This window comes from Melanerpes formicivorus, unplaced genomic scaffold (assembly GCF_026170545.1).
Source record: "Melanerpes formicivorus ecotype bairdi unplaced genomic scaffold, bMelFor1.0.p_v2 SCAF_20, whole genome shotgun sequence".
In the NCBI taxonomy this organism is placed as follows: domain Eukaryota; kingdom Metazoa; phylum Chordata; class Aves; order Piciformes; family Picidae; genus Melanerpes; species Melanerpes formicivorus.
Window position 1 is genome coordinate 817,239 of NW_027142372.1, and position 22,763 is coordinate 840,001.

Here is a 22,763-nt window from a genome sequence, read left to right on the forward strand (position 1 = left end):
GTCAAGGATGCATTATCCTCACATAGGATTAACTGCTCTTCAATCTAGAGCTAGTTCAGCACAATGAAATTACTAACAAGGAATGTGTTATGCAGAAAGTGCATTCATTCACACACTATATTTTTCTCAAGCATTCTTTATCAAAGGGTAACATGCAAGCTTTGCCCTTCCTCTCCAGCAAATTATTTGTTCTGTAGCCTGAAGATGGTTTAAGTAGCAAGAACACTAACCCTGGAGTTAAAAGATACATGATTAGATTCTGCTTGAAGAAATCTGAACAAGTTACCTGTCTCTGTGTGTCAAACAGGGACACTTGTCTTTGTCTAGAAATATCCTGAGAGCTCATGACCAAAGCAGGTGCAACAGAGGTGAGGCTTTCAGACATGTACCAGAGATTATATTCTTTGCTTTATCATTTTACCCCACTCAAACCTCTCCAACACTTCAGTACACCATTCTAAAGAGGCTTTCAAACACCTGGGGTAAAGCAGGGGTGATGAGTCCAGGTTTTGAGAACCTGTAGGTTTCAGGACATACAGGTACATGTTTTGGGTTGGGCCATGAAAGCATATATGCCTTCACCACATGGATTAGCAGGGACCCCGTATTACTGCCCCTTGGCAGCCTTGTCTCTCAGATCTGGTTTCAGATTCTACTGTCATCATTAATCTGCTTTGGTCATAATTATTTAGGCTGTTAGTGAGATTTCCTCTATTCTCTCATGCCTTTTTTTTTTTTTAAATGCAGTACAAAGAACCTGCTAGCACAGTGAAGCTAGCAGCAGTATTCCTAGCTCATCTAAATCAAACTACTTAGACCCATACTAGAATCCTTCTTCAATGACTTGAAACACAGCAGTGTCAAAATAATAATAATGATGAAAATACTCAGCTTGCAGGCACAGGATTTTCACACAGCTGAATTTACTATGTGGCTTGATGATGCCATGGATACTTATGCTTTACCCACATAAGGTGACATTTTTAGTTACAGATCCAATTGCAGCTAGGTCAGTAATTCTGCCTGCCCAAAAAGGTTGCTAAGGGTAGACCAGTATTTACAAGCAAAGTGAAAATATTGTGGTACAAAATTTATCCTTTGTTCAGCAGCGCAATAAGAAAGCAGACCCAGAAGCATTTGAGGAGCTTCTTTAATAATGCATTGTGGTTTGTGCATCATAGTGCTGTACACTGAGCATAGTTATACACCTGCTCCCTATAGATGTTAGAACACAGCCAAATGACAGGTTACCCAGCTGTGAAATTCAGCAGAAACATGCTTCATTGTTGGTGCACAGCCACAATGCTTAATGCTCAAGACTTCTGAGAGCAATATCTAATTCATGCTTTAATCTGAGCATGTAGAAGGGAGTGGATACATAATTCATTAGTCTTTTATGCAGAATTTGAATCAAACTGAAGTTTTTGCTTTTTATGTCTGGTAGAACAATCTTTGCCTCAAAAAAGCAGAATCTGCATATAAACAATTGCTTCAGGACAGGAAATCGTTTGTGGATATCAAGTTTAGGTCTTCATTTTCATGTAATTCTAGATTTCACAGGTGAAATTAACACAGTTGCCATTCAAAGTTACCAGGAAGCCCTCTGTAACTTACATACTACTGCCCTCTGCTGTATTTTTAATAGAGATCTTAAGAGCATGCATAAAAGCAACTTAAACCAGACAAGTAACAATTCTTGTCAGGTTTATGAAGATCATTCACATCATTCAACCATCTCACCTGCACAGCAAAGCTATAAAAAGAGTATTTGAGGTGCTGGGAAAGAAAACAACCATGTCTGAACCAGGAGAACAACCCCCCCTGGGTTTGTAGATCATTTGAAAATCAATAGTATAGAGGCAACTACAAGCATTTAGGACGGTGAGGGACTAGTTTCAAATTGTTTGCCTCAACAGAAGCACAAGTCATCCCAAACCCTGGTTGTTTTTTTCCCCCATAAGAAAGAAGCAAACAAAAATTAAATCTCAGTCCCATATCTCCATAAATTTAAGAACAGGGAACAACATGGTAGGTGCACTTTGAAGGCAAACCAAATAGCAATTACTGTGAGAAAATGAAACACCCAGAATCTGGGGAGGGGGAAGCAGCAAGTTGACACCCCATCTGAGTAGTGAGACAACACATTATTCAGAACAGGACACAAGCTGTATTAGATCAACTTTATTATGTTATCAAAGTTTGACAATAAAATATTCAAAAATCTATTGAACACATTCATACACAAAAAGAGCATATAAAATGCTAGGTCTCAATGTTCCATACGAAATACTGTTTATGTGTAGAGCAGCAAAGTCATTGCCAAACATTCCCTGAATTTTAGAGGGCTTTGAACACACTGTGCTCCAAGAACTACCTTAATACCAAACATTCCTTCCTTTAGTCTGCAAGTCCTTTGCAATTATTGCTAGTTATTGAAGCCTTCTGTTTTTAAACAGAATCACATAGTGACTCTGAACCTCTTCAGAAATACTACAATGGCAAGTGAAAGCTTCTTCAGCATTTTCTGTACATTTTGTCAAAAACAAGATACACATTTGGTCCTCAAGACTTTTTGGTTTCTCAAATTATCCTAGAAGAATAAAACCAAGTAGAAGTAATGGGAAGACAGATATGATTGTGTGTCAGGTATAACAAAGATATGTCAGTAAATTCAAATATTTCAGCTGTGCATTGTGGCAAAGCACCTGAGTTCCTCCTTTTAAGGAAGTGTCACATTCTCCTCCCCTTGAAGATTTATTTTTTCAGTCCCCTCTCCTCAAGAATGTAGAATGCTCAAGTGCACATGGCTCTGGCAGGCTTGTAATACTAATGCTAAAAACTCTTGCCTTGTAGAGGAACATACCCTAGTGACTGAGCACTTCTCACCATGCTGGGCGAAGCAGTACAGAGACCTGTTTTAGTTTGCTGACTGCATTCACTTCTTGGTGAGAACTCCATCCTAATATGCAAAAACTGAAGAGGCTGAAGATAATTTGGTAGAAAAAATAAAAATAGAAATCACAACTCCTGGACATAAACCAGAACTATAGTCTGCAAAACCATCACATCCAATCAGTCTCACCAGAAGTACTGTGTGAAAGCAAGCACAGAACTTGGGCACCCACAGTCATGCAACAAGGCTTTACAGAGACAAAACCCAAACAAACAAAAAAGCAAAAAGCACCCTGAAAAGCTTTCGGCTTCATCTTACTAGGCTGACTACAAGATTCCTTACACAGACAACCTCAAGGCTTGGTCTACTAATGGAAAGCTGATTCACAGATCTGTAGGTTTAAAGATTCAGTCAACTGATCTTAGAGACGAGAAATGACAAAAGAATAAGATATTATTGGGGAGACACAAAAAGTAGTATTAAAAACAGTATAAAAAAAGAAAAGAGTCTTTTGGAATCATGTATTTTGGAACTTCAAATCAGAAATGCTCTGAAGCTTGATACGAGACTGAAAATGCTAACAATTATTGGGTAAGGATGTAAACAAAGCTTAGAAACCAAGTCAGGTTAAGAAGACTTTACCTACATTCTTTTTTTGTTGTTGTTTCAGCCTTTGTTACCCATGTTGGTATCTTGCAATACAGCCTTCAGCTCCACTCATTCCAGTGCTTAGTAACAGGCATTCTACTTCAGCAAGAAATACAGATCATAAGCTGTTTGCTGCAGTTCTTCAGTTTTAAACCAGTAGCACAGCAATTTATTAAAAAATTGAGTCAGACCACAGGAAGAGCTTTTGTCATCATTGAGCAGTCTTGGAACACAAGCCTGAAGCTTATCCCTGCTGGCAGCCCTGCATAAAATAGAACACTTGGCTAAAGGACTTATCTTTGTTTTGTTGGTTTTGGGGTTTTGTTTATTTAATTTCAACAGTTACCAGGTCCAAAAGACTTGGGGCAACTCAGTGCTTCCAGAAAGTCTAGGCAATATTGCTGCTGAACTGTAGGTTCCTGGGCAAGTGAGGACAAAATAAGTATTCCATTTTTAAAATCAGTATAATGTGTGCTCCCTCAACAAAAATAACAGGGAAAACATAGGGGGAAATAAGGCTACATACAGAATTTCAAGCCCAGGAAGAAATGTAGTTTGTCCATTACCCTGCTCAGATTGTTCTGGACTTACAGATAATTTCTGAATTAAAACTTAAAGCCCCAAACCTCTCTCCTGTGTCAAAATATTTGCATTCTATAGTAACAAGAGTTCAAGCTGGTTATTTCAAACCATCTTATTCATACATTTAATGGCAGCAAACATTTCATGTGTGCTACCACAACAGTTTAAAAAAATCTTATCATTTAAACAGCTGCATTTTCTTACATAATGAATACTCAATAGTTCTGATGAGTTTCTGAAACTCTTAAAACATTTTTCTTGGGAGGACCTAGCATTTTGAAAGCATTCAAAATGGTGTTTTCAGAAAACTAAGTGCAGTCTTAACTGGGTGACTGGTTTTAAAGCAAGCAAAAGAGAATCTTTGAGTGAAACTATTTCTCCAACAGGACTTCTGTCAGCAAGGCTGTAACTACAGCGGCCTTCAGGCTATCATTTCTGTGGAGCTCAGAGTTGAATTTTTGTTTTAAACACTGAGTAAAACAATACTGTAGGAAATCAGAGCTGCATGTTCAGCAGTTTATAGAAACATTTAAGGAACTATGTATCCCAGCTTCTTGAAACAGCAATAATGAAACTTGTCTGCACAAAGTTAGTTTTAGACTTAAAGTTTCTTCTCAGCTGAACACAATGTGGATCTAGTCACTACTTGGTGAGTAACTGGATTGGAGCTTAAGTATTTGACTGAGAACAAGGTTATACTTCATACTGTAATATTATGCTGGCTTGCATACCCTATTCCATTCTATAAAGCTTACTTTCAGTTTTGTAATAATGCTGCCCATCCATTACTATTTCCTCTATCAGAGATCATTTTTCACCCCAAAATGCAGTTCTGCACTGTATGGATTGTTCGCCAGTATTCAGTTAGCTTTAATTGATGTGCTACTCCACCACAGCTATGCTTATTGCAAGCACTAGCCACTGCTTAGCTTCTTTCCCTCTGATAAATAAAGCACAAGGTGAGAATTCCTCAGACTCCAGATGATATGTAACAGGTTCTAGAAGTTGATGAGCAAACAATACCTTCTCTTAAAGAAAGACCAAAAATGCACATAATACAAAGCTTCAGGTAATTCACACATCTACCTTCTTTCTCCAAATGCTCTAATAAAATAAAGGCTGGATCACAAGAAAGGTAGTACAGAACCAGGCAGACCTCTTCCCTATCTTACCTAGAAGACACACATATTTACATACCAAGGTACAGGGACCTGCAGATCAGAATATGCTAGATCAAGTTCACTGTGTTGATAAATTGTTGCTATCCTTCTGTTGTTTTATGGGCATCTGCAACCACAGTTCCTCCTAGCCCTCCCACTCCATGCAAAGGAACTCAGGTACCTATGATACTATGCAGTATGTGCAAGGGGCTGCACAGTCCCTTAATGACAGTCAGTATGAATATTGGACACAACACCAGAGGCACCAAAATGCATATTTGACCAAATTTGCAGAAAGTGAAAATACCATGAAGCATCATCAACACAAATCAAGAGACATATGATCATTTAGGACACCAAACAACTTCTTTTAAAAAAAAAAAAGGAAGAACCAAAACTCAAAATAAATAATTCAGATAAAGGGATTAAAAGGCATTTTCCCATATTTAAGGGAAGGCATCACAGGTGAGGAAAATAACTCTCAACACAAGGTATTACAAACCATAAAGCAGCTTTTTCACATAAGAGATAGTAGTATCATTAGAGAGCATTTGAATGTGCTCATTTCCTGAAAGCTCAAACATCACCACTTCCTGTTTTTGCCTGTCCACCCACTTCCGACACTGCAAGGCACTCTGCAAGTTTACTGTTCCGTCCCCATCGCTGTAAAGAATCTTGGGCTCTCTGTCAGGAAAGCTTTCATAGTGGAAGGAGTCAGGTGTTTCCACGCCGGTGCCATACAGACAGTGTATACGCACACCAGGCGGTGTCATCTGGTAGACCAGGGGTTCAGTGTCCTGTCTCATCAGCCAGCCATCTTCAAAATTGATGTCCCTGTAGAATTTTTGGTAATCCCGAAGAGTGTAGTTAGCTGTAGGTGTGCTTACAAAGACCTTATCTGGAGGCCATGTGTAGTTGTAGGGGAGCATCCAGTTTGTGGAAACTGCTGATCTCTGCTGGTCTCTGATCTTGAGGGAGCTGATAACAGGTATTCTGTTGTTGTCACCTAAAAAAAAGGGGGGGAACTTCATTATCAAAGCAAAGCATGAATCTCTACCAGCAGCAATTACTACCACTCACAGCAACAACAAGCGGATTATTCCCTTCATTTAGTGACAACTGGAGAAGTTGTCCTCATTTATGATTGTCTTGGTAATTAACTCCTGCAGACTAACTTCTAAGAACTTAAATTGAAATACAAGTTGAGAAATGAATGGCTGACAAGCCAAGACTAATGCTGCCTTTTCAATATGCTCCTTTTAAAAGGTGAAAATCATTTCCTATGTGAGCCAAGTAAGAAATCAGCTTTTATTATGCATTATTTAGATTATATGCAAGTTTTCTTTTAGATGCTTTACTGGAAATGTGTTTTACAATGATTTTATTATCTAGACCATGTGTTGTTTTGTTTTATCCCTGAAAGAACAGGTAAATACTACTATCCATGCACATGTAAAAACTCACGAGGAGGCTTTATAAGCTTAACAAGATGTTCATACATTTAGAACAAGCACAGTAGCAGTATTTCCTTCAGTAGAGATACAAAAACTGCTATATGGTATTGTTGCTATTTGGCATGGTGTTGTAGGAGTTCATGCACTCCCTAATGAAGCCTACATGACTTGGTCTACAATTGAAAGAAAATGTCAGGCTCTTTAAGAGTTACCTAAAAGGGTAGCTGTCATATAGGGAAACAGAAGCAACTATTACTCTCTCTGCTAATGCTGCACTCAATGAGCAATTCCATCTCTCATACACAGGTTCTTTCTAATGTAGCACTAATTGCCTGGCTCCTTTGGTAACCTAAACTACATCTTTGCCAGGAGGGTAAAGCAAGCCAACAAGTTTTGAAAGACCCGCTGATCACTATTACACTTAGGAAATGTCTTTAGCTGGTCAAGCTTTTCCAAAGCATTACATTCTCTTAATACAATACAAATCTAGAGAGCTTGAACGTATTTATTGATGAAGAGCTTAAATTACCTGGCATCCAATAAACCACAACATTAAATTAAACATTTTTACCAAATTGAAGATTTACTCTTAATACAGAATTAGTGCCTGACCAAAACATGAACAAGTTTTGATAGCCATTGCTTTCTTAGCAGTTTCTTCCAAATATAGCTCAAACTAATAGATGATTAAGTTTAATTTTTATGCATATTCCTTCATGTTTTTACCACTGTTCTTGCATCTCACAAAACTCAAAACTTAATAAATAGAAACGAATTTTGTATTTAAAACCAAACCCTGAGTGAGACCTGAATTTATTTTCATGGTGGCCATCTGATCAGATCTATTTTCCATTGTCACACTGGCTGGCACACCTCAATTCTTTTCTGAGCTCAACTTCCAATCAGACTTTCCAGCATGGTTACAGCATCTAGTGTCCCGGTCAAACACACCATAAAAACTAAAATACTGAAACTGCCACTCCTGAAATAGCAAAGCCTGGTTTTCTAATCCATAAGGTGGCACTGTTGCTTCAGCAAGGAGACCTAAAGCACAGGCTTTAATGCCATCTTTGGGAGGCAATTTTATCTGAAACAGACAAAAATCCCAGGAGTGCAGCAAGAATCAAAGGCCCTGAAAAAAAAGTGTTTCATCTGTGTGGTATAAATACTTAACTGTGCACACTCACCACTAAGCTACTGAATGCTACATGGCAGCTTTCAGCAAAGGAAGCCCGAGTTCTCAATTGAACAATGAATGGAATGTGTACAAATTTCCAGTAGAATAATCAAACACAGAACCCGACTGTTGCAGCTTTCTCTCATGGAGCTGTCACAAAATACTTATCAAATCCTATACTCTTTTTCTGAAGTGCAGAAGTACTGTATGGCCCATACCATGCTGAAGTCAGCAGGCACAGCACTCATGGCATTACAGTGACCAAAATATTAGGTTTAAGGAAGGCAGTCCCAGCATCTCAGTCTTACAAAACAAACCAACCAACCACTACAAACTTTGCTCCCTGTAGTGAGAAGAGCATTTCCACTTTATGGGTACTGGAATTGTAATTATGTAAGTGTTGATCTTTGCAAAGCACATGAGTAAGTAGCAAGAAACACCACAGAAAATCTAGAGAGAATAATTCCACCAGGGTACTGTTTACCATTTTGATAACACAGCTGTGGATTTCACATAAAGTCCCTAGCCAGTACCATACTATAAAGAGGAATGGGAGCAGAAAGAATGCATTCACAGCTTGCCTTGTTTTTCCTGCAGCATTTTTCTTTAAATCAATTATTCTTCTGCACACTAACACCCCATTAATGTTGACTTTGGAAACTAACAGACTGATGAAATCCAAGTGTTAATGCATGATGGTGGCCATTTACTCTGGATATCTGAGATGGAACTTAAAGTGCTCTGATGTTCTTCTGTTCTGCCCATTTAACCTTCCTACATAATTTGTATATTTCTGCTCTAAAACTTAAGAGCTCAGTACAACAGACAAAGGCTAAGCAATTACTACATTTAAGTAGAAGTGTAACTAACCATTATGCATTTGTATTTCTACCCATTTTGGATGGGATGCTTTGTAAACAAGGTACAAAGCACAAGAGTTTAAAGCGTCAGAAATCTGAGACTTGAGTTTTATGTAGTCATGTGGAATTTTATGATGGCGATATTAACAGTCCTCCTTTCCTGCCATTTCTGTAACATGCAGACTTGTTGGATGAAGCCTGAGAGAAGAGGCCAATTAATTTTTAGTGCCACTGAAATAGACTTAAAGATTTATAACTTAACACAAACATCCAGTGTAAGTTTTCTAATTAATAACTGAGCTGTGCACTCCTATTCAGAATCAAATGCCTTTGCCTAGCAAAGCATACTTTGATCTTTCTATGCATGGCTGGCACTTGCCCTGGGTTCTGCATTTTGATGAAGTCCAGTTTCTGACGTCAGCTTTGTTTAGGAAGATATTGATATCCAAAGCTAACAGGTCAGAAATGAGCTAAACAGACAAGAGCCAGAAACACCACAAATTAAAAGCCAAAATATTTAATAATTATGGACTCACATGATGGCATAAGTGAATTTTTTCCACAACTCATTTGCAGTTACTTAGTGTAATATGTTATGCTGCTTCATTCAATCTTTTTTTCCTGTCTCAGGCTTACCCAGCATGCCAGACCAAAGATCTCAAAGATTTGCTTGTCGTATCTCTGGTCAGGCATTTGTGCTGCAGGCAACATTTCATTACCATTTCTACAAGCTTTCTGTAATGCTAACCTCAAGCCATTGTATGATCTTTAATCAAAAGGAACTACTGAATGCTCTGGAGTCCTTGTTAGCTTTGCAATGCTGAACAGAGAGCAATCAAGGGGGAGGCAGAAGTAACAAAAATAGAAGACACCAGACCAAACAGTAGATGACACAGCAATCCTCTGAGAAGCAGTTAGGAGAGTGCAAAAGGGGACGCAGTTCCTGATTAAGGGGTGTAAACAAGTTCCGTTCACTCCCATGAACATAAATAATGACAGTACAGTGACAGGGCTTGAAACATCAAGTTGCCATCACTTAAAAATATTACCTTAAGCTCACTGCCAGTCTTGCAGCTAACAGTCCAGTTACTATCTTGTAGCACAAAGAAAACACAATGCAAAGCCCCAAATTACCTACCTGAAGCCAGCACACGGAGAGTTTTAGCCACTCCTCCCCATGGAGCGCCTAATGACACATAATCCTTTATGTACTTGTCTTTCCAATCCTGAGTCTGATGGTTGAGGAAGTAGAGGGTGTACATATTACCCATGCTGTGGGCAATCAAGACAACAGGACTTCCATACTGCTCATACATCAACTCGATCATCTTGCGAAGTGCCACAAAATAGTCTTCATTCTCATCTGAAGTAAACATACACAGGTTACACAGTTAAAATTACTAGTTGTGAATGTAGAACTTCATGAATTCTTTAGAAGTTTGGGGTATTTTTAACTGCCTGTGGAATTAATGATGCAGAGCTCTGAAATCCCAGTATTAATGAGAGGGGTGGATGTCATTGTGGGAATGAGTTTTGTTAGTGAAGGGTTTTTGCTGTTCTGTTTAAGCAGGTCTTAAGTAGCAAGTTCTTCAAAAAGAAAACAACAATGCGGGGGGGAGAGAAAATTACACCAGAGATTTCTTCTGGGTCCAGGGGTACCCAGGCCCCAAAATCTAGTAAAAATTTGGTTGAAGTATAATTGTAGTGGTGGGATGGGAGAAGAGACAAAACATCATTTGCTGACTGGTAAACATCTTGTTCAAACAACAGTAAGTTATTTACTTGGTGCCTTTCGCCAGTCATAAGGTGCTCCTCTTACATCTTCATCACGTTTGTAGCCCCAGTCTACTAAGCTCTGCACCAGCATGTAAAAGTAACTGCCTGTAGATATCAGGTAAGAGAGAAAAAGATCAGTAAAAAGATTAGCATTAGAAGCAGCCATCAGACACTACCACAAAGCAAGCCAGGTTCTGGAGGCATTCTCTCTGATACCATATAGAGACAGTGAAACTGCAGTCTTAATCATTAACAATCTAGAAAACTGCATATTAACAGAATGGGGAGCTCACTGCTCCCCAAAAGTGAGAGAATACCATTATTAAAACTTCTTACTGGTTTGTGATCTGTCAGATGCTGTATATACAGAACAGACAAACTTCCCTCAGCAGAAATGTGTTTTCCTCTTGAACTGTAAAGAATACACCTCAGGAAGTTCTGCATTACAGTTAGCTTTTGCTGATTGAAAATTAATTTCAGGTAGGGTATATAATGCATCCATAAAGGTTGGCCTGGACTTCACTAACATTTATTCTTGGAAACAAACGCTTACAGTGTATCCCAGGGCAAAAGAAACTACCCCAAAACCATCTATCAGTAGACTTAAGTGACTGAGCTTTAATAGCAAAGAAGGGAAACATTTGCAGACTGGCCGATGTTACATACTGTAAGATGTTAACACGTTACATGCTTTGACACATAGGATTTAAGTATTGCCACAATTAAATATACCTATTAGCAGTCTGAAAAAAAAGAATGTCACAACATCCTACTGAGTATCAGTTATATTGAGGTTTTGAGAACCTCACTCAGTCTTGAATGCTTATTATATAGACCCTGAAGTGAACAAAGGCAGTTTTAAATATGGTTCTGTTCCAGTTGCAAGAGTCATCTAGTGGAGATCATTAAGCACATTACTGCCCTTTTGGAGATTGCTCCCTAAAGAAAGAGACCCACCCTATGAAGCATGTGAATCATCAGTAATGTACTGAGCTTTAAATTACCTAAGTCTTCAGCCACAGTGAACAACTACAAAAGCTTATCAGATTAGTCTTTTCTGAAAGATGAACACAAAACAAAAAACCCAAACCTTTGAACACATTCATGCAGAAATCTTTTGCAGCACAAAATGTAATGATAATTATTCTGACACTAACAAATGACAGGGAGCTACACAGTGTGGTGCCCTATCCCCCCAGCACAAATTCATTCCTAAGACTAAAGAACATTTTGCTCAGAAGCATGCTGAAATGCTTTTGGTTTGGTTTTGCTTGTAAAGCTTCAGTCACAGAATTTTCTACTCAACCCATCTCATCTTCCAAAGGTGCCTGTATTCAAAGCACCTCCTGAAATTGCATCCAGAAACCTTACATTTGGCACAATATTGAATAACATGGAATCTTCTTGTCTCAATCTATCACACCAAACAACAGACAATGCACAATGCAATGAAAAGGCTTTAAAGCAAAATGAGCCATGTGCTACCCTACCACCAAATCTATGTATATTAAAAAAAAAAAAATCCATTTCTGAACAGAGCTGTAATTTGAAATCACATTTCAGTAGCTGAAACAATCCTACAAGCGTGGAAGCACTTTGGAGAGCTTGTACATACCAACACTCCTTTTACTCGGGTCAAGGAACTCCAAAGAAAACGTCTGCCCAAAACCTGGGACTCTGATATCCACTCCATCTGGTGGCTCTGTAATCTTTCGTGTTCTATTATAGACCAGCCTGGGAAGGAGGGAAAAAAAAAGAAAGAAAAACATGAAACATGTCATATTGACACACGACAACTCTCAGCTACATTGGGTCTACATTGAGTGCAGTAACAAGAACTTCAAGTGCTATTACCCAGAAGGTTAAAAGAAACCACACAGGCAGACAGGACAAGAGTGCTCTAATGGCTAAGAGGTTATACAATGCAAACAATTATTTTAATTAGTTTAACGCTTTGTATGCAGAATCAGAGCTTCTCTACAGAACTGAAAATGGTGTCTGAATTTCAGCTTCAGAAAATAAGCTAACTTCTATAGCTATGTATCATTTCACTTTGCACAAAGCCACATTGATGGTATTCAACAAATCCAAGTGCCAGGCGCTGCACTTTGGCCACAGCAACCCCATGCAGAGCTACAGGCTGGGGTTGGAGTGGCTGGAGAGCTGCCAAACAGAGAGGGACCTGGGGGTGCTGATTGACAGCTGCCTAAACATGAGCCAGCAGTGTGCCCAGGTGGCCAAGAAGGCCAACGACATCCTGGCCTGCATTAGGAATAGTGTGGCCAGCAGGAGCGGGGAAGTCATTGTGCCCTGTACTCAGCACTAGTTAGGCCACACCTTGAGTCCTGTGTCCAGTGCTGGGCCCCTCAATTTAGGGAGGACATCGAGGCACTTGAATGTGTCCTGAGAAGGGCAACAAGGCTGTTGAGAGGCCTTGAGCTCAAGCCCTATGAGAGGCTGAGAGAGCTGGGATTGTTTAGCCTGGAAAAGAGGAGACTCAGGGGAGACCTCATTGCTCTCTACAACTACCTTGAAGGGGTCAGTAGCCAGGAAGGGGTCGGTCTCTTCTCTCTAGCAATCAGCACCAGAACAAGAGGACACAGTCTCAAGCTGTGGCAGGGGTAGTTTGGGCTTGAGGTGAGGAGGAAGTTCTTCACTGAGAGAGTCATTCGTCATTGGAACGGGCTGATCAGGGAGGTGGTGGAGTCACCATCCCTGGAGGTGTTCAAGAGGGGATTGGACGTGGCACTTGGTGCCATGGTCAAGTCAGGAGGTCTGTGGTGACAGGTTGGACTCAATGATCTTTGAGGTCTCTTCCAACCTTGGTGATACTGTGATCATGGAGCAAAGTTGTGAAGAACATAAGAATGTGGCAGTAGGAGATAACATAGCTGTAGAATCAGATACCAGAAAATTCCAGACGGAGAGTTCATTTCTGTTTAACTAGAACACCTTTACCAACATAAAGGAGTACTTTATCTCTTGACTAATAACAATTGGTACCTCAGGAAACAAACAGATGTTGAGTGTTTTGTATAAACTTCTCAAATCAACTTGAGATACAAAGAATATGGATCTTTTAACTGCTGTTGTTGGGGGTTTGTTTATGTCATTTTAATACCATATCAATACAATTGTTATTTCTGAATGCAAGCTTTTACCCCTAGCAGGAATTTTAGAAACTGAACTGATATTCATGTAAATCTTCACACACCAAAAATATCTCTAGTCTGTAAGGCATAGAACAAGACTTAAGGCTTATAAACCAAAATAATTCTGGAAAGAGACTCCAGACTGTCCCTGAAGGACCTTATGTGCCTCAGCTACCCATGAGACCAGTCTATAATCACTCAATGCCAGGAAACATCCAAGATGACATTTCTCCTTGCCTGTACCATCTGAGCTGCCCAATGTACCTCCTTCCCCCTTGCCTCAAAGAAACAGAAAGTCTTCTGCTTTAGATAAGCCTACAGAACTGTTTAGTAAGTGCCCAAACCAACACTGGGTAACTGGTCAGAAAATAAGTACAAGGAACTAAGAGATGAGTGATGAGCCTCAGATATGACAAGGCTATATCTGCTGATTCATCCTATTACTTGTCCCAGCAGAGTTCCATGTAATTTCTCTCGCTGATCTTGAATTGGAAAAGAAAGTTTAAGGTACAAAATTTGTCAATCTAAGGGAAGGAGATAACTGCAAAGAACAGCATTTCTGGTCTTACCTGATATTATCAATCCAGCAGTCAATGATGACAGGCAGAAGCAATTCCAAATTCAGCCAGAGTGTAAAATAACTGTCTGTCTTCTTAGAACAGAGATAATGCACCACCGATGGCTTATCTAACTTTGCTTCCAACTGATTACCCAAGTCCCCGGGAACTGAAAGATATAAAGAGAGACATAAAAAATTAAGTGTACAACATTTTATATTATCATATACATGTCTTAATACCATAGCCTTTATATCACTACATCCAGACATACCATTAAGTTTAACTGGATAAGAAATACTATGCCAGAACAAAGTACTACACATTTTTCACAGAAAACAATTTGGAGTCTCACCATGCAGAATAATTCTGGACCAATAACTCATGAAGTTAGGAACTAGCAAAGAGCAGACTATATAGGAACAGGTCATATTAGGCCATGGATATGAAAAATATCTGGTCTCAGCTGTAATCAAAGTTACCTGTGTTTTAAACTGCAAAACAAATCTTTCTGGAAGAACTTTTTCTATACAGTATAAGAACTGCACACAAGTTTTTGTTCTCTTTAAACAGCTGCCTGCAAGCTATCAATTGAAATATTGAAAAGAAAAATGTGAAAAGCAAAAGCTGCTCCATTTCTGGGGGCTTTATTTTAACTTTACCTCTGCCTTCACTTTTACTACACAATATTTAGTTGTCTAGCAGAATAAACCAAATATGTAATTTCATATCATTTACATTCAGGTTTGGATGCAATGAGTTTCGGTTTTCCTTGGGGTTCTTGACACAATACATCAGTAACAGTGGAAGAGAAGGGTCTTGTATTTGTACTTTTCGCTGAAGAGCACTGTTCTTAAGGCATATACTAAATGCTGGCAATCCTTTGATGAAGTTTTATTTTCCTTTATTCCTTTTAAGCATTAAATGGAAACAAGAATATTATTTCTGAATTAGAACTTAATGGGGAAAAAAATCATCAGCAGCTTTCCAGAGAAACTTCTTACATTCTGTCATTCTGCTTAATCATTTTTCCTCAAGAACCAGAAAGGCAAAGATACTTCAGTTATTGAAAAGTTTCTCTGTGTTAGAAAAATCTTAGAGTTAAGCACTTCTTAAGGTTTGCCTCCACCTTCTTGAGCACCACACCCCCCATACCTTTTTGAGTTGTGCATAACTGAATCCTATTACCCAACAATGTTTGAAGTTTTTTAATGTAGACCTACCCATACAATTTTTATTCCCCTCACTTCAGTAAATTTAATCATAGAATCCTAGAATGGTCTGGGTTGGAAGAGACCTCCAAAGGTCATCTAGTCCAACCCTCTCTGCAGTCACCAGGGGCATCCTCAACTAAATCAGTCTGTCTAGAGCTCTGTTGAGCCTCACTTGGAATATCTCCAGGGATGGGGTCCCAACTACCTCTCTGGGCAACCTGTTCCACCACTCTCATAGTAAAGAACCTGTTCCTAACATCCAATCTAAATCTGCTCTTCCCTATTTTGAAGCCATTGCCCCTTGTCCTATCACTTTGTAAGCAGTCACTCTCCATCCTTCTTATAGGCTTTTTTAATTAAATGAGTTAAGTTCTATAGAACACTGATCTTTAGCAATGGTTTAAAGAAAGAGAACATATCTCTTAGTGGAACACAATTTCACTGAACAGCTTTCAGAGAAACACTGGAGAGATAAAAAAGGACAGAACTTCAGACTATAGACCTGGACAACCACTTATATCCTTTAACTACCACAAGTTGTGCCCCACTACAACAGGTATACATCAGGACTTCTTTATTAACTGTTCTCACTTTCTCAACAGGTTTTTTGTGGTTTTATATCTGCATCAAGTGAAACAGTAAAAGTCCCAGTAGCTGAGCACAGGTTACTCTAGGTCATATTTCAAGGACTCTCATACTGAAAAACATAGTGAAGGAGATTATAGTATTGCAGCACCTCCTAGAAAGAGTTTACTGAAGTTCAGTCTTGGAACCTCACAAAATACTGCTTAGTAATTTCTTAGAGAACTACAACAGCTTGTTCCACAGTCTCATGCCTGTGCTACATCAGTGCTTATAATTAGAAAATGAACAGAACATAATTCTATTTATATCAATCATTCATGGCTGGCCAGTTTCAGCAAGGGCAGAACAGGTTCAGGTTACATTAGTTTCTGTGCAAAACTAAGTGAAGACTGCCACTCTTGTTACCCTGGAATCTCCCAGCAAAGATAGCTTTCAAAGACCAAGACAAACATCTGAAGTATCAGCTTTAAGAACTTCCTGAGGCTTCCAAGCAGCACTTCAGTATTTGTAAGCACTGCCTCTCAGTGTGGGAAGACTAACAACTGAAGTTTATCATCAAGATATATTTATCAACAACAATACTGAAAGCAAACGGTACAAAGTCTCAGTCGGAACTTAACGGTGTGATCTTAGATTAAATTCAGGTTCAATGTGGTGAAGGTATTTTAATCCTTGAACGTCTTCAGCACAGAGGCTGAACTCCTCTGTCCAATTTAGAGCAGATGATGGAAAAACAATCACAGTAATTTTTACTCAAAGGATGACAAGGAACAAGTTGAATAAGTGGTAAATTTATTCAACTCTAAACAGTAGATAAGGGGCAAATCCCACCTGTGCCAAGATTCAAATCCTGGCGCTCAAAAATAAGTCTCATATCCAGGTGTGATGCTTGTTTGTTTGTGAAGTAGGGATTTGCAAAAACACAGATTATTTTCAGGTTTATATTGCCATATTAACAGTGAAACTGCTAGTCACTGTAATTCACAACTCATGTTTTAATTTCTGAAGTATCATCCTCAGGCTGAAAAGGGTTCATGAAGAAACCATAAGGAAAGAAAAAAAAAAAAGGCTCATTTTGATGAGGAAAGAAATATGCAAGCTCTTCAGTCCTCTCCCCACACAATTTAACAGTGTTAATGATTTACACTTCAGCTGGAAATCTACTTAGTGGCTTTTTGATAAGTAACAGGTTAAAAAAAAATATCTGAAGATTTCTGTAGGATAAGGACATACCTTTTTGAGTTTTGTGATGGAATTGGAAAGCAGTAGCAAAGAAAACCCACAAAAACCCACAACAAACACATTAGTCTTTGCTTTCAGAGCACAAACAGAAAGCATCTATAGCCAGAGTAATCCAAAAGCACTTTTTCTTCTCATGTTCTCATCTATCAATTTCTGTAGTTTCTAAGCCTTTTTTGCTGGAAGCATTGTAGGAAATTCTTACTTTTTGAAGCCTCCAAACCGACCCCATAAATGTATGAAATGGGCAAGTAAGTTCTGCAAAATCAGCACTAGTTAAAATGGGATGTCCAAGAAAAGACCTCAAGCAGCACCCCAACTTCCCTAGCCTGCAGTTGTGCAATACATGTATTGGCTTTTGAACTGCTATGTTTGGAAATAAAAATTTCATATTCAGCAGAAAAAAGCATTTTCATCATATTGATGATCTGTTTGTTCTAGCATATTCCCATTTTTCACAGTTAGTAATTCAATGCAGAACTCATTCCAATACCTCAATGAGCCCAAATCACTGCTGATACGGTAGTATCCTTTGCTGTTTTCTTATCTCAATTGCCCTGCCACAACTAGCATATCTCCTTGGATCTGATCTAATCTGATTAAGCTTTATGGGAAGCACATTTACTAATTGATCTAAGAGGCTAAAAGAGGTTGCAGACTTTTCCAAATCTGCAAACTATTACAGCCCTCTTTAGGATACATGGCCTATCAGTATCTTTAAGTCTTAATGACTGATACAAAGGTAATAAGCAAGTTTTACCCTGGACAGTAAATCACCTTAATACTGCTCAGGAAACAGAGAAAAGGACATTCAACAAGAGCCATAAATAGAGGGATCTTAAATTTCATTAACACCAAACAAACAGAAAGTAGTACCTATATCCTAAATTGAGGGGGAAAGAAAACCTGTTGCTTGTGTGGCAGAGAGACCATCCATTAATACATTTTTACTATTTCTATTTGAAATGCAAATACCTCTGGATATATCCCAACTATTCTAACGTTTTACCTAGTGTCATATCCTCAAATAACTCATCTTTTTGCCATCTTTCAGAATGAGCCATATTTCCTGGAAAATTCATTTTAAACTCTGAACACAGTTCTCTATAAGGAGAATGTCTGGAAGTGGCTCACAGACTGCCACGGTAAAGGCTCATGCACAAAATTAGGAACAAGAAAGCAAACAACATCTCACATGATACTTCTAGATACCTCAGATCACATGAGGCACAAACATTTAAATCACTCCTGACATCTAGCCAGCTGACCATACAAACATACACCCCTCAAGTAGCAGTCAGCAGGAATTCAGACAAACCTCGTTTGCATGTAAGTGAATTATTAACAAGCTTCATTTAGATGTCTTTCTAGAAAACTTTAGCCAAGAGCCTAACAAGTTGTTTGCGTACGGTATCAGAACATTGATATAGTAATTGCGTTGAGTCAGCTTTAAAAGGTAAAGAGTTCCATGAATCTACTGCTGATCTTGTAAGGACAGGTTATCACCTTCCAGAAATTGATAAGACATGAGGTAGCACACAGTGATTATTGATGGGCTGTATGTGAAAAGGAAGAACAGCCACAAAATGAAACAAAAATTCTTACTGGAAACATTAAAAGACAAGCATGTTGAATATATAATCAAACTGAGACTTGCAAAAAAATATCATAATTGTGTGTAAACATGAAGCAGATACCCAGAAGTACTTGCTCAGAATATATGTTGAGTATTGTCAGTAGAGCAGAGAAATTCAGTAAGTTATCCTAGTTCTCCCATGAGATGTTCCTGTGTGAATATATTGTCCTGGATGGACAGAAAACTCTGACAAAAAGGAAATCAGTGCAGCACCTTAAGTAGTCCCTTTTCCCCAAAAATAGGCTTGAGAGGAACTCCAGGACAATCACCTTACATTTTAATGAGCACTGTCTCTTTAATATCAAGCCTTCAGGCAGGACTTCACAAATAATGTTTTGATTCTCACCTCATGTACCTCATCTCCAGTGCCACTATTATAGGAATACCATTTGATGCTTTATTTACATCTCTGGGAAAGCTGAGCAGTAGTACTGCAACATTTTACTGTCAGTTACTGCCCACATTAGTTTGGCCCCCAGTCTTGCTCCCTCAGTAGGTGCAAACATGATCTTCTGGCATAGTGGCTCCTGCTACTAAAGCACCATTTGATGATGCACAGATCTTAAAAAATAGCCTAAGCCAAAGGGTGTTGCTATTGGCTTCCATGTTCCTCATTCTGCTCCTCCATTAAGATAATTCAACCACAAAATTAATCACTTCTTGCACAGCAGGCTAATTTTCTCATGCTTTAGCAGGACAGTAAATGGCTAATTTAAGTGGCAATAAGCAGGCACAGGGCAAGCAGGGCAGTGGGGAGTGCTAATGAGCTATTCAATTGGTTTAGCTGTTTCACAGACCCATACTTCACCTGAGCCAGTTAGGGAGCTCCACAAATCCCAGATCTGTTGCTACCACAACTACAGCCAATAGTTACAAGGGTGCGTTTAAGCAGCTCAACCCTTTTGAGATTTGAGGTTCCTAGAAGCAGTGTTTGTGTTAGTACCTCGGGAGCAGAACAGTTATCCATATATAATCAATGCCCCATACTTGCAAACTGTACCATTCTACTTCCTCCTCCATTACTTGTGCAAGCACAGCTTGCAAACTGCAAGTGGGGCCTTTATGTGACAATTTGAGAGCAAGTTACACTGAGTCTTGTGACCATCACTGGTCTAAAACATTTATGAAGCGATCATTATATTGACAATATTCCTTCTTTATTTTTTAAGATCAGATGACCAACTTGCATGCACAGAGTAAGACTAAACTTGTTAACTCCCCTTTCTACTTAAGGGTTTTGACTTCCAAACACCACAAGTGAACACTTATGTCACAAGACCACATTTACTACAAGATAAAAACGTACTTGAAAAACTGAACACATATGAAGAAGCAAGGGACTAGATGCCAGCCTGATAAATCAGGAGTATCAGCTCTGTATCCCCTTCTTGTCTGGGCTTCAAAACCACCTCGGACTTGTAGAGGTCTGTATAATGCAGCCCTGCATACACCTTACAGTCTCCTTTTGTAGTTGTGACTCCAGTGCAATGTGGGTTTTGTCCCCTCTCCCCAACACCTGTGTGAAGCTAGCACTCAGAATGCTTCTATAAGTCATTCTCTTATACCCTTCTACCATCCTCATCACAGGTGTTCCTGAAAAGCTTATCTTAACATGTCATATCTGCAAGAAGGGTGAAGAAAAGGTCATGAAAAGTTAACCAGAATCAAGATGAGAACACTTCATACAAAACCAGTGAATGACCGACAGTCACCCCATCCTCTCCTTTATTTGTTTGACCTTCACTACCCATGTCATGGCTAATTGAAGCTAAGCTCTTAGTGCAGGTGTTTTTACAGCAACAATTGCTTCTGTACATCAAAACCCATGGTATTTTACAATAGGAAATTACAGCTAATCACTCCCTAAGAGCATCTACTTTCACAGACAACCCAGAAAAAAAAATTATGGATTCTAAATCCCACTGAATCTTCACTTTCAGGGCAGGTCAGGACTGGGCAGCAGAACACGGCAGACTTTAAAATTTGGACACTGGCTAGAGTGGTGAGACAAAAGTTCTACAGTCATTGATGAAAATACACAGCAACAGTGTCTGTGTGTTAAGGCACTCAGTGATGAACATGTGCTTGGCCACATGGTATTTCCTAGAACATCTTTTAAGAAAATAACCTATAGGTCAGCCATGGTTAAAAGCATCCTTAGGGACCATCCATACTTACAATAGATTCATCAGTAATTTGTCCAAGCTCCCACAGTAAGTATCCCTTTATCCCAACTGTTTCTAAATCTTCTTTGATTCCTTCATAGCTAGAGTTAAATATTAGATCAGCAACTAAGACACTATTACCTTTGTCATCAAGAAGCTTGCACTGGAACAAGTGCTAAAGCTTCCTGCTAAAGCCCAGCATCACAGGGCAGAGGGACAGGATAGAAGATTGTTTCTAACCTTCAGGCAGAACTTAAAGAACTTTTGTTCATGGTTTAACATCAGCCTCTTCGGACATCCTTCTGCAGTTGCTCTTTGCAAGTCTACATCCTCCCAGCTGGTTCAGCCACCTATTCAGAACTGGGAATTTATACATGATGACCCTCCAGACACACAGCAGCTTTAAAAGTGTTCTTGTGTAGCCTTTATCCTTTCAAGTCAGAAGCTTGTAACAGTAGTAAGACAGTCAACAGCAGAGCCTAAACCACTATAAACAAATGGAGCTTCAACTGAATAGGATGCCACTCACCATCCTTTTTCTATCATCCCCAGTTTTTCTTTTTCTTCCCACTTCACTGTCAAGGTTAATTGCATAATAAGAACATATAGCATACTAAGTACATTCACAGGACTGACTGCTGACATGAATATCACCAAATGCATTTAATGCATTGGAATGCTGAGGAATTGTGATTTCAGTACACAGCCTAGTAAAATATTTAAAATTTACTTACAATTCTTATCAATTGATACAGAAAGCATTTAACACACATTACTTAGCAGCTATAATATGAATACTTTCGTGTCATACTATCGTGTGCCAACAAGTGATACAATAACCAATATTAATTTTCCATGTTGTGTAATGAAAATAAGCCTGTTCTTTGTTAAATGCTAGTCCTTTGACTGCTGTAGCCCTCACTAACTCCAACCTCTGTTATGAAAGGTCCATATGGAGTGAAGACTCGAAAAGCGAGGGTCTGGGTTGGTTAGTGAGCTGTTAACGTTTCGAAGTGATGCTTGCCTTTTTCCCCCGCACCCGCCGACAAGCATTCCCAGCATGGCCGTGCCCCCATATGAGATGAGCTGCCCACCCCCTCTGCCCCCAGCCCGGCCACCTCGACTCAGGCCTGCGTTTGTCGCTGTAGCAGCCGGGCCAGGGACGGGCTACAACGCCGGGACACTGTTAGGGAGAAACCGCTCCGTGCCCAATTCCGGGAGACCACGGTAGCGCAGCAACCGGGGCTGTCATAGAGCGGGGTCGCTTAGCGAGACGCCCTGGAGACCGCGGGCAGCGGCCGGGCGGGGCGCGCACCCGGGCAGCGCCCCCAGGCCTCTCTCCGCCTCCCTGACCAGAGTGCGACAACAGAGACAGCGGGATCCACCAGGGTCCACAGCGCCAGACGCACGAGCCGCTTCCCCCCCAGCTCTTACCCAAGACCACGGGCGGCCCCGCGGACCGGCGGCGCGGCAGGCACCCACCGCCGGGGCAGAGCAACAGCAGGAGGAGGAGACTGAGGAAGGGGCTCCCTCCCCGGTGCGGGAGAAGCCTAGCACCAGCCGGCGAGACCATCACCCCAGTGCATAACCCTAAGCCAGGAGCCACCCCGCGCCGGACGCGCCGCGGCCGCCGCCAGAGTGCGGACCCGCCGCCCGGCACGGCCA

At 39.9% G+C, this 22,763-nt stretch overlaps 1 protein-coding gene across 1 annotated transcript; it reads right to left on the minus strand.

Moving 5' to 3' along the window:
• Positions 1–2,166: 2,166 nt before the first annotated feature.
• On the minus strand, positions 2,167–22,736 carry PLA2G15 (phospholipase A2 group XV). Its single transcript, XM_068150485.1, has 6 exons — positions 22,533–22,736; positions 14,272–14,428; positions 12,166–12,284; positions 10,557–10,655; positions 9,913–10,137; positions 2,167–6,289 (listed from the first exon to the last, which is right to left on the minus strand). The coding sequence occupies exons 1-6, from the start codon at positions 22,669–22,671 to the stop codon at positions 5,778–5,780; spliced, it is 1,251 nt and encodes a 416-aa protein (XP_068006586.1). The 5' UTR covers positions 22,672–22,736; the 3' UTR covers positions 2,167–5,777.
• Positions 22,737–22,763: the final 27 nt, after the last annotated feature.

What these genes read in the sequence shown, in the direction of transcription:
- PLA2G15 (XM_068150485.1), bottom strand. Translation starts at nt 22,671, where the DNA reads ATGGTCTCGCCGGCTGGTGCTAGGCTTCTCCCGCACCGGGGAGGGAGC. An exon ending in GGGGCCGCCCGTGGTCTTGG is followed by an intron (nt 14,429 to 22,532) that starts GTAAGAGCTGGG and finishes TATATCTTTCAG; the next exon opens with TTCCCGGGGACTTGGGTAAT. An exon ending in TCTCCGTGTGCTGGCTTCAG is followed by an intron (nt 6,290 to 9,912) that starts GTAGGTAATTTG and finishes CCTTTTTTTTAG; the next exon opens with GTGACAACAACAGAATACCT.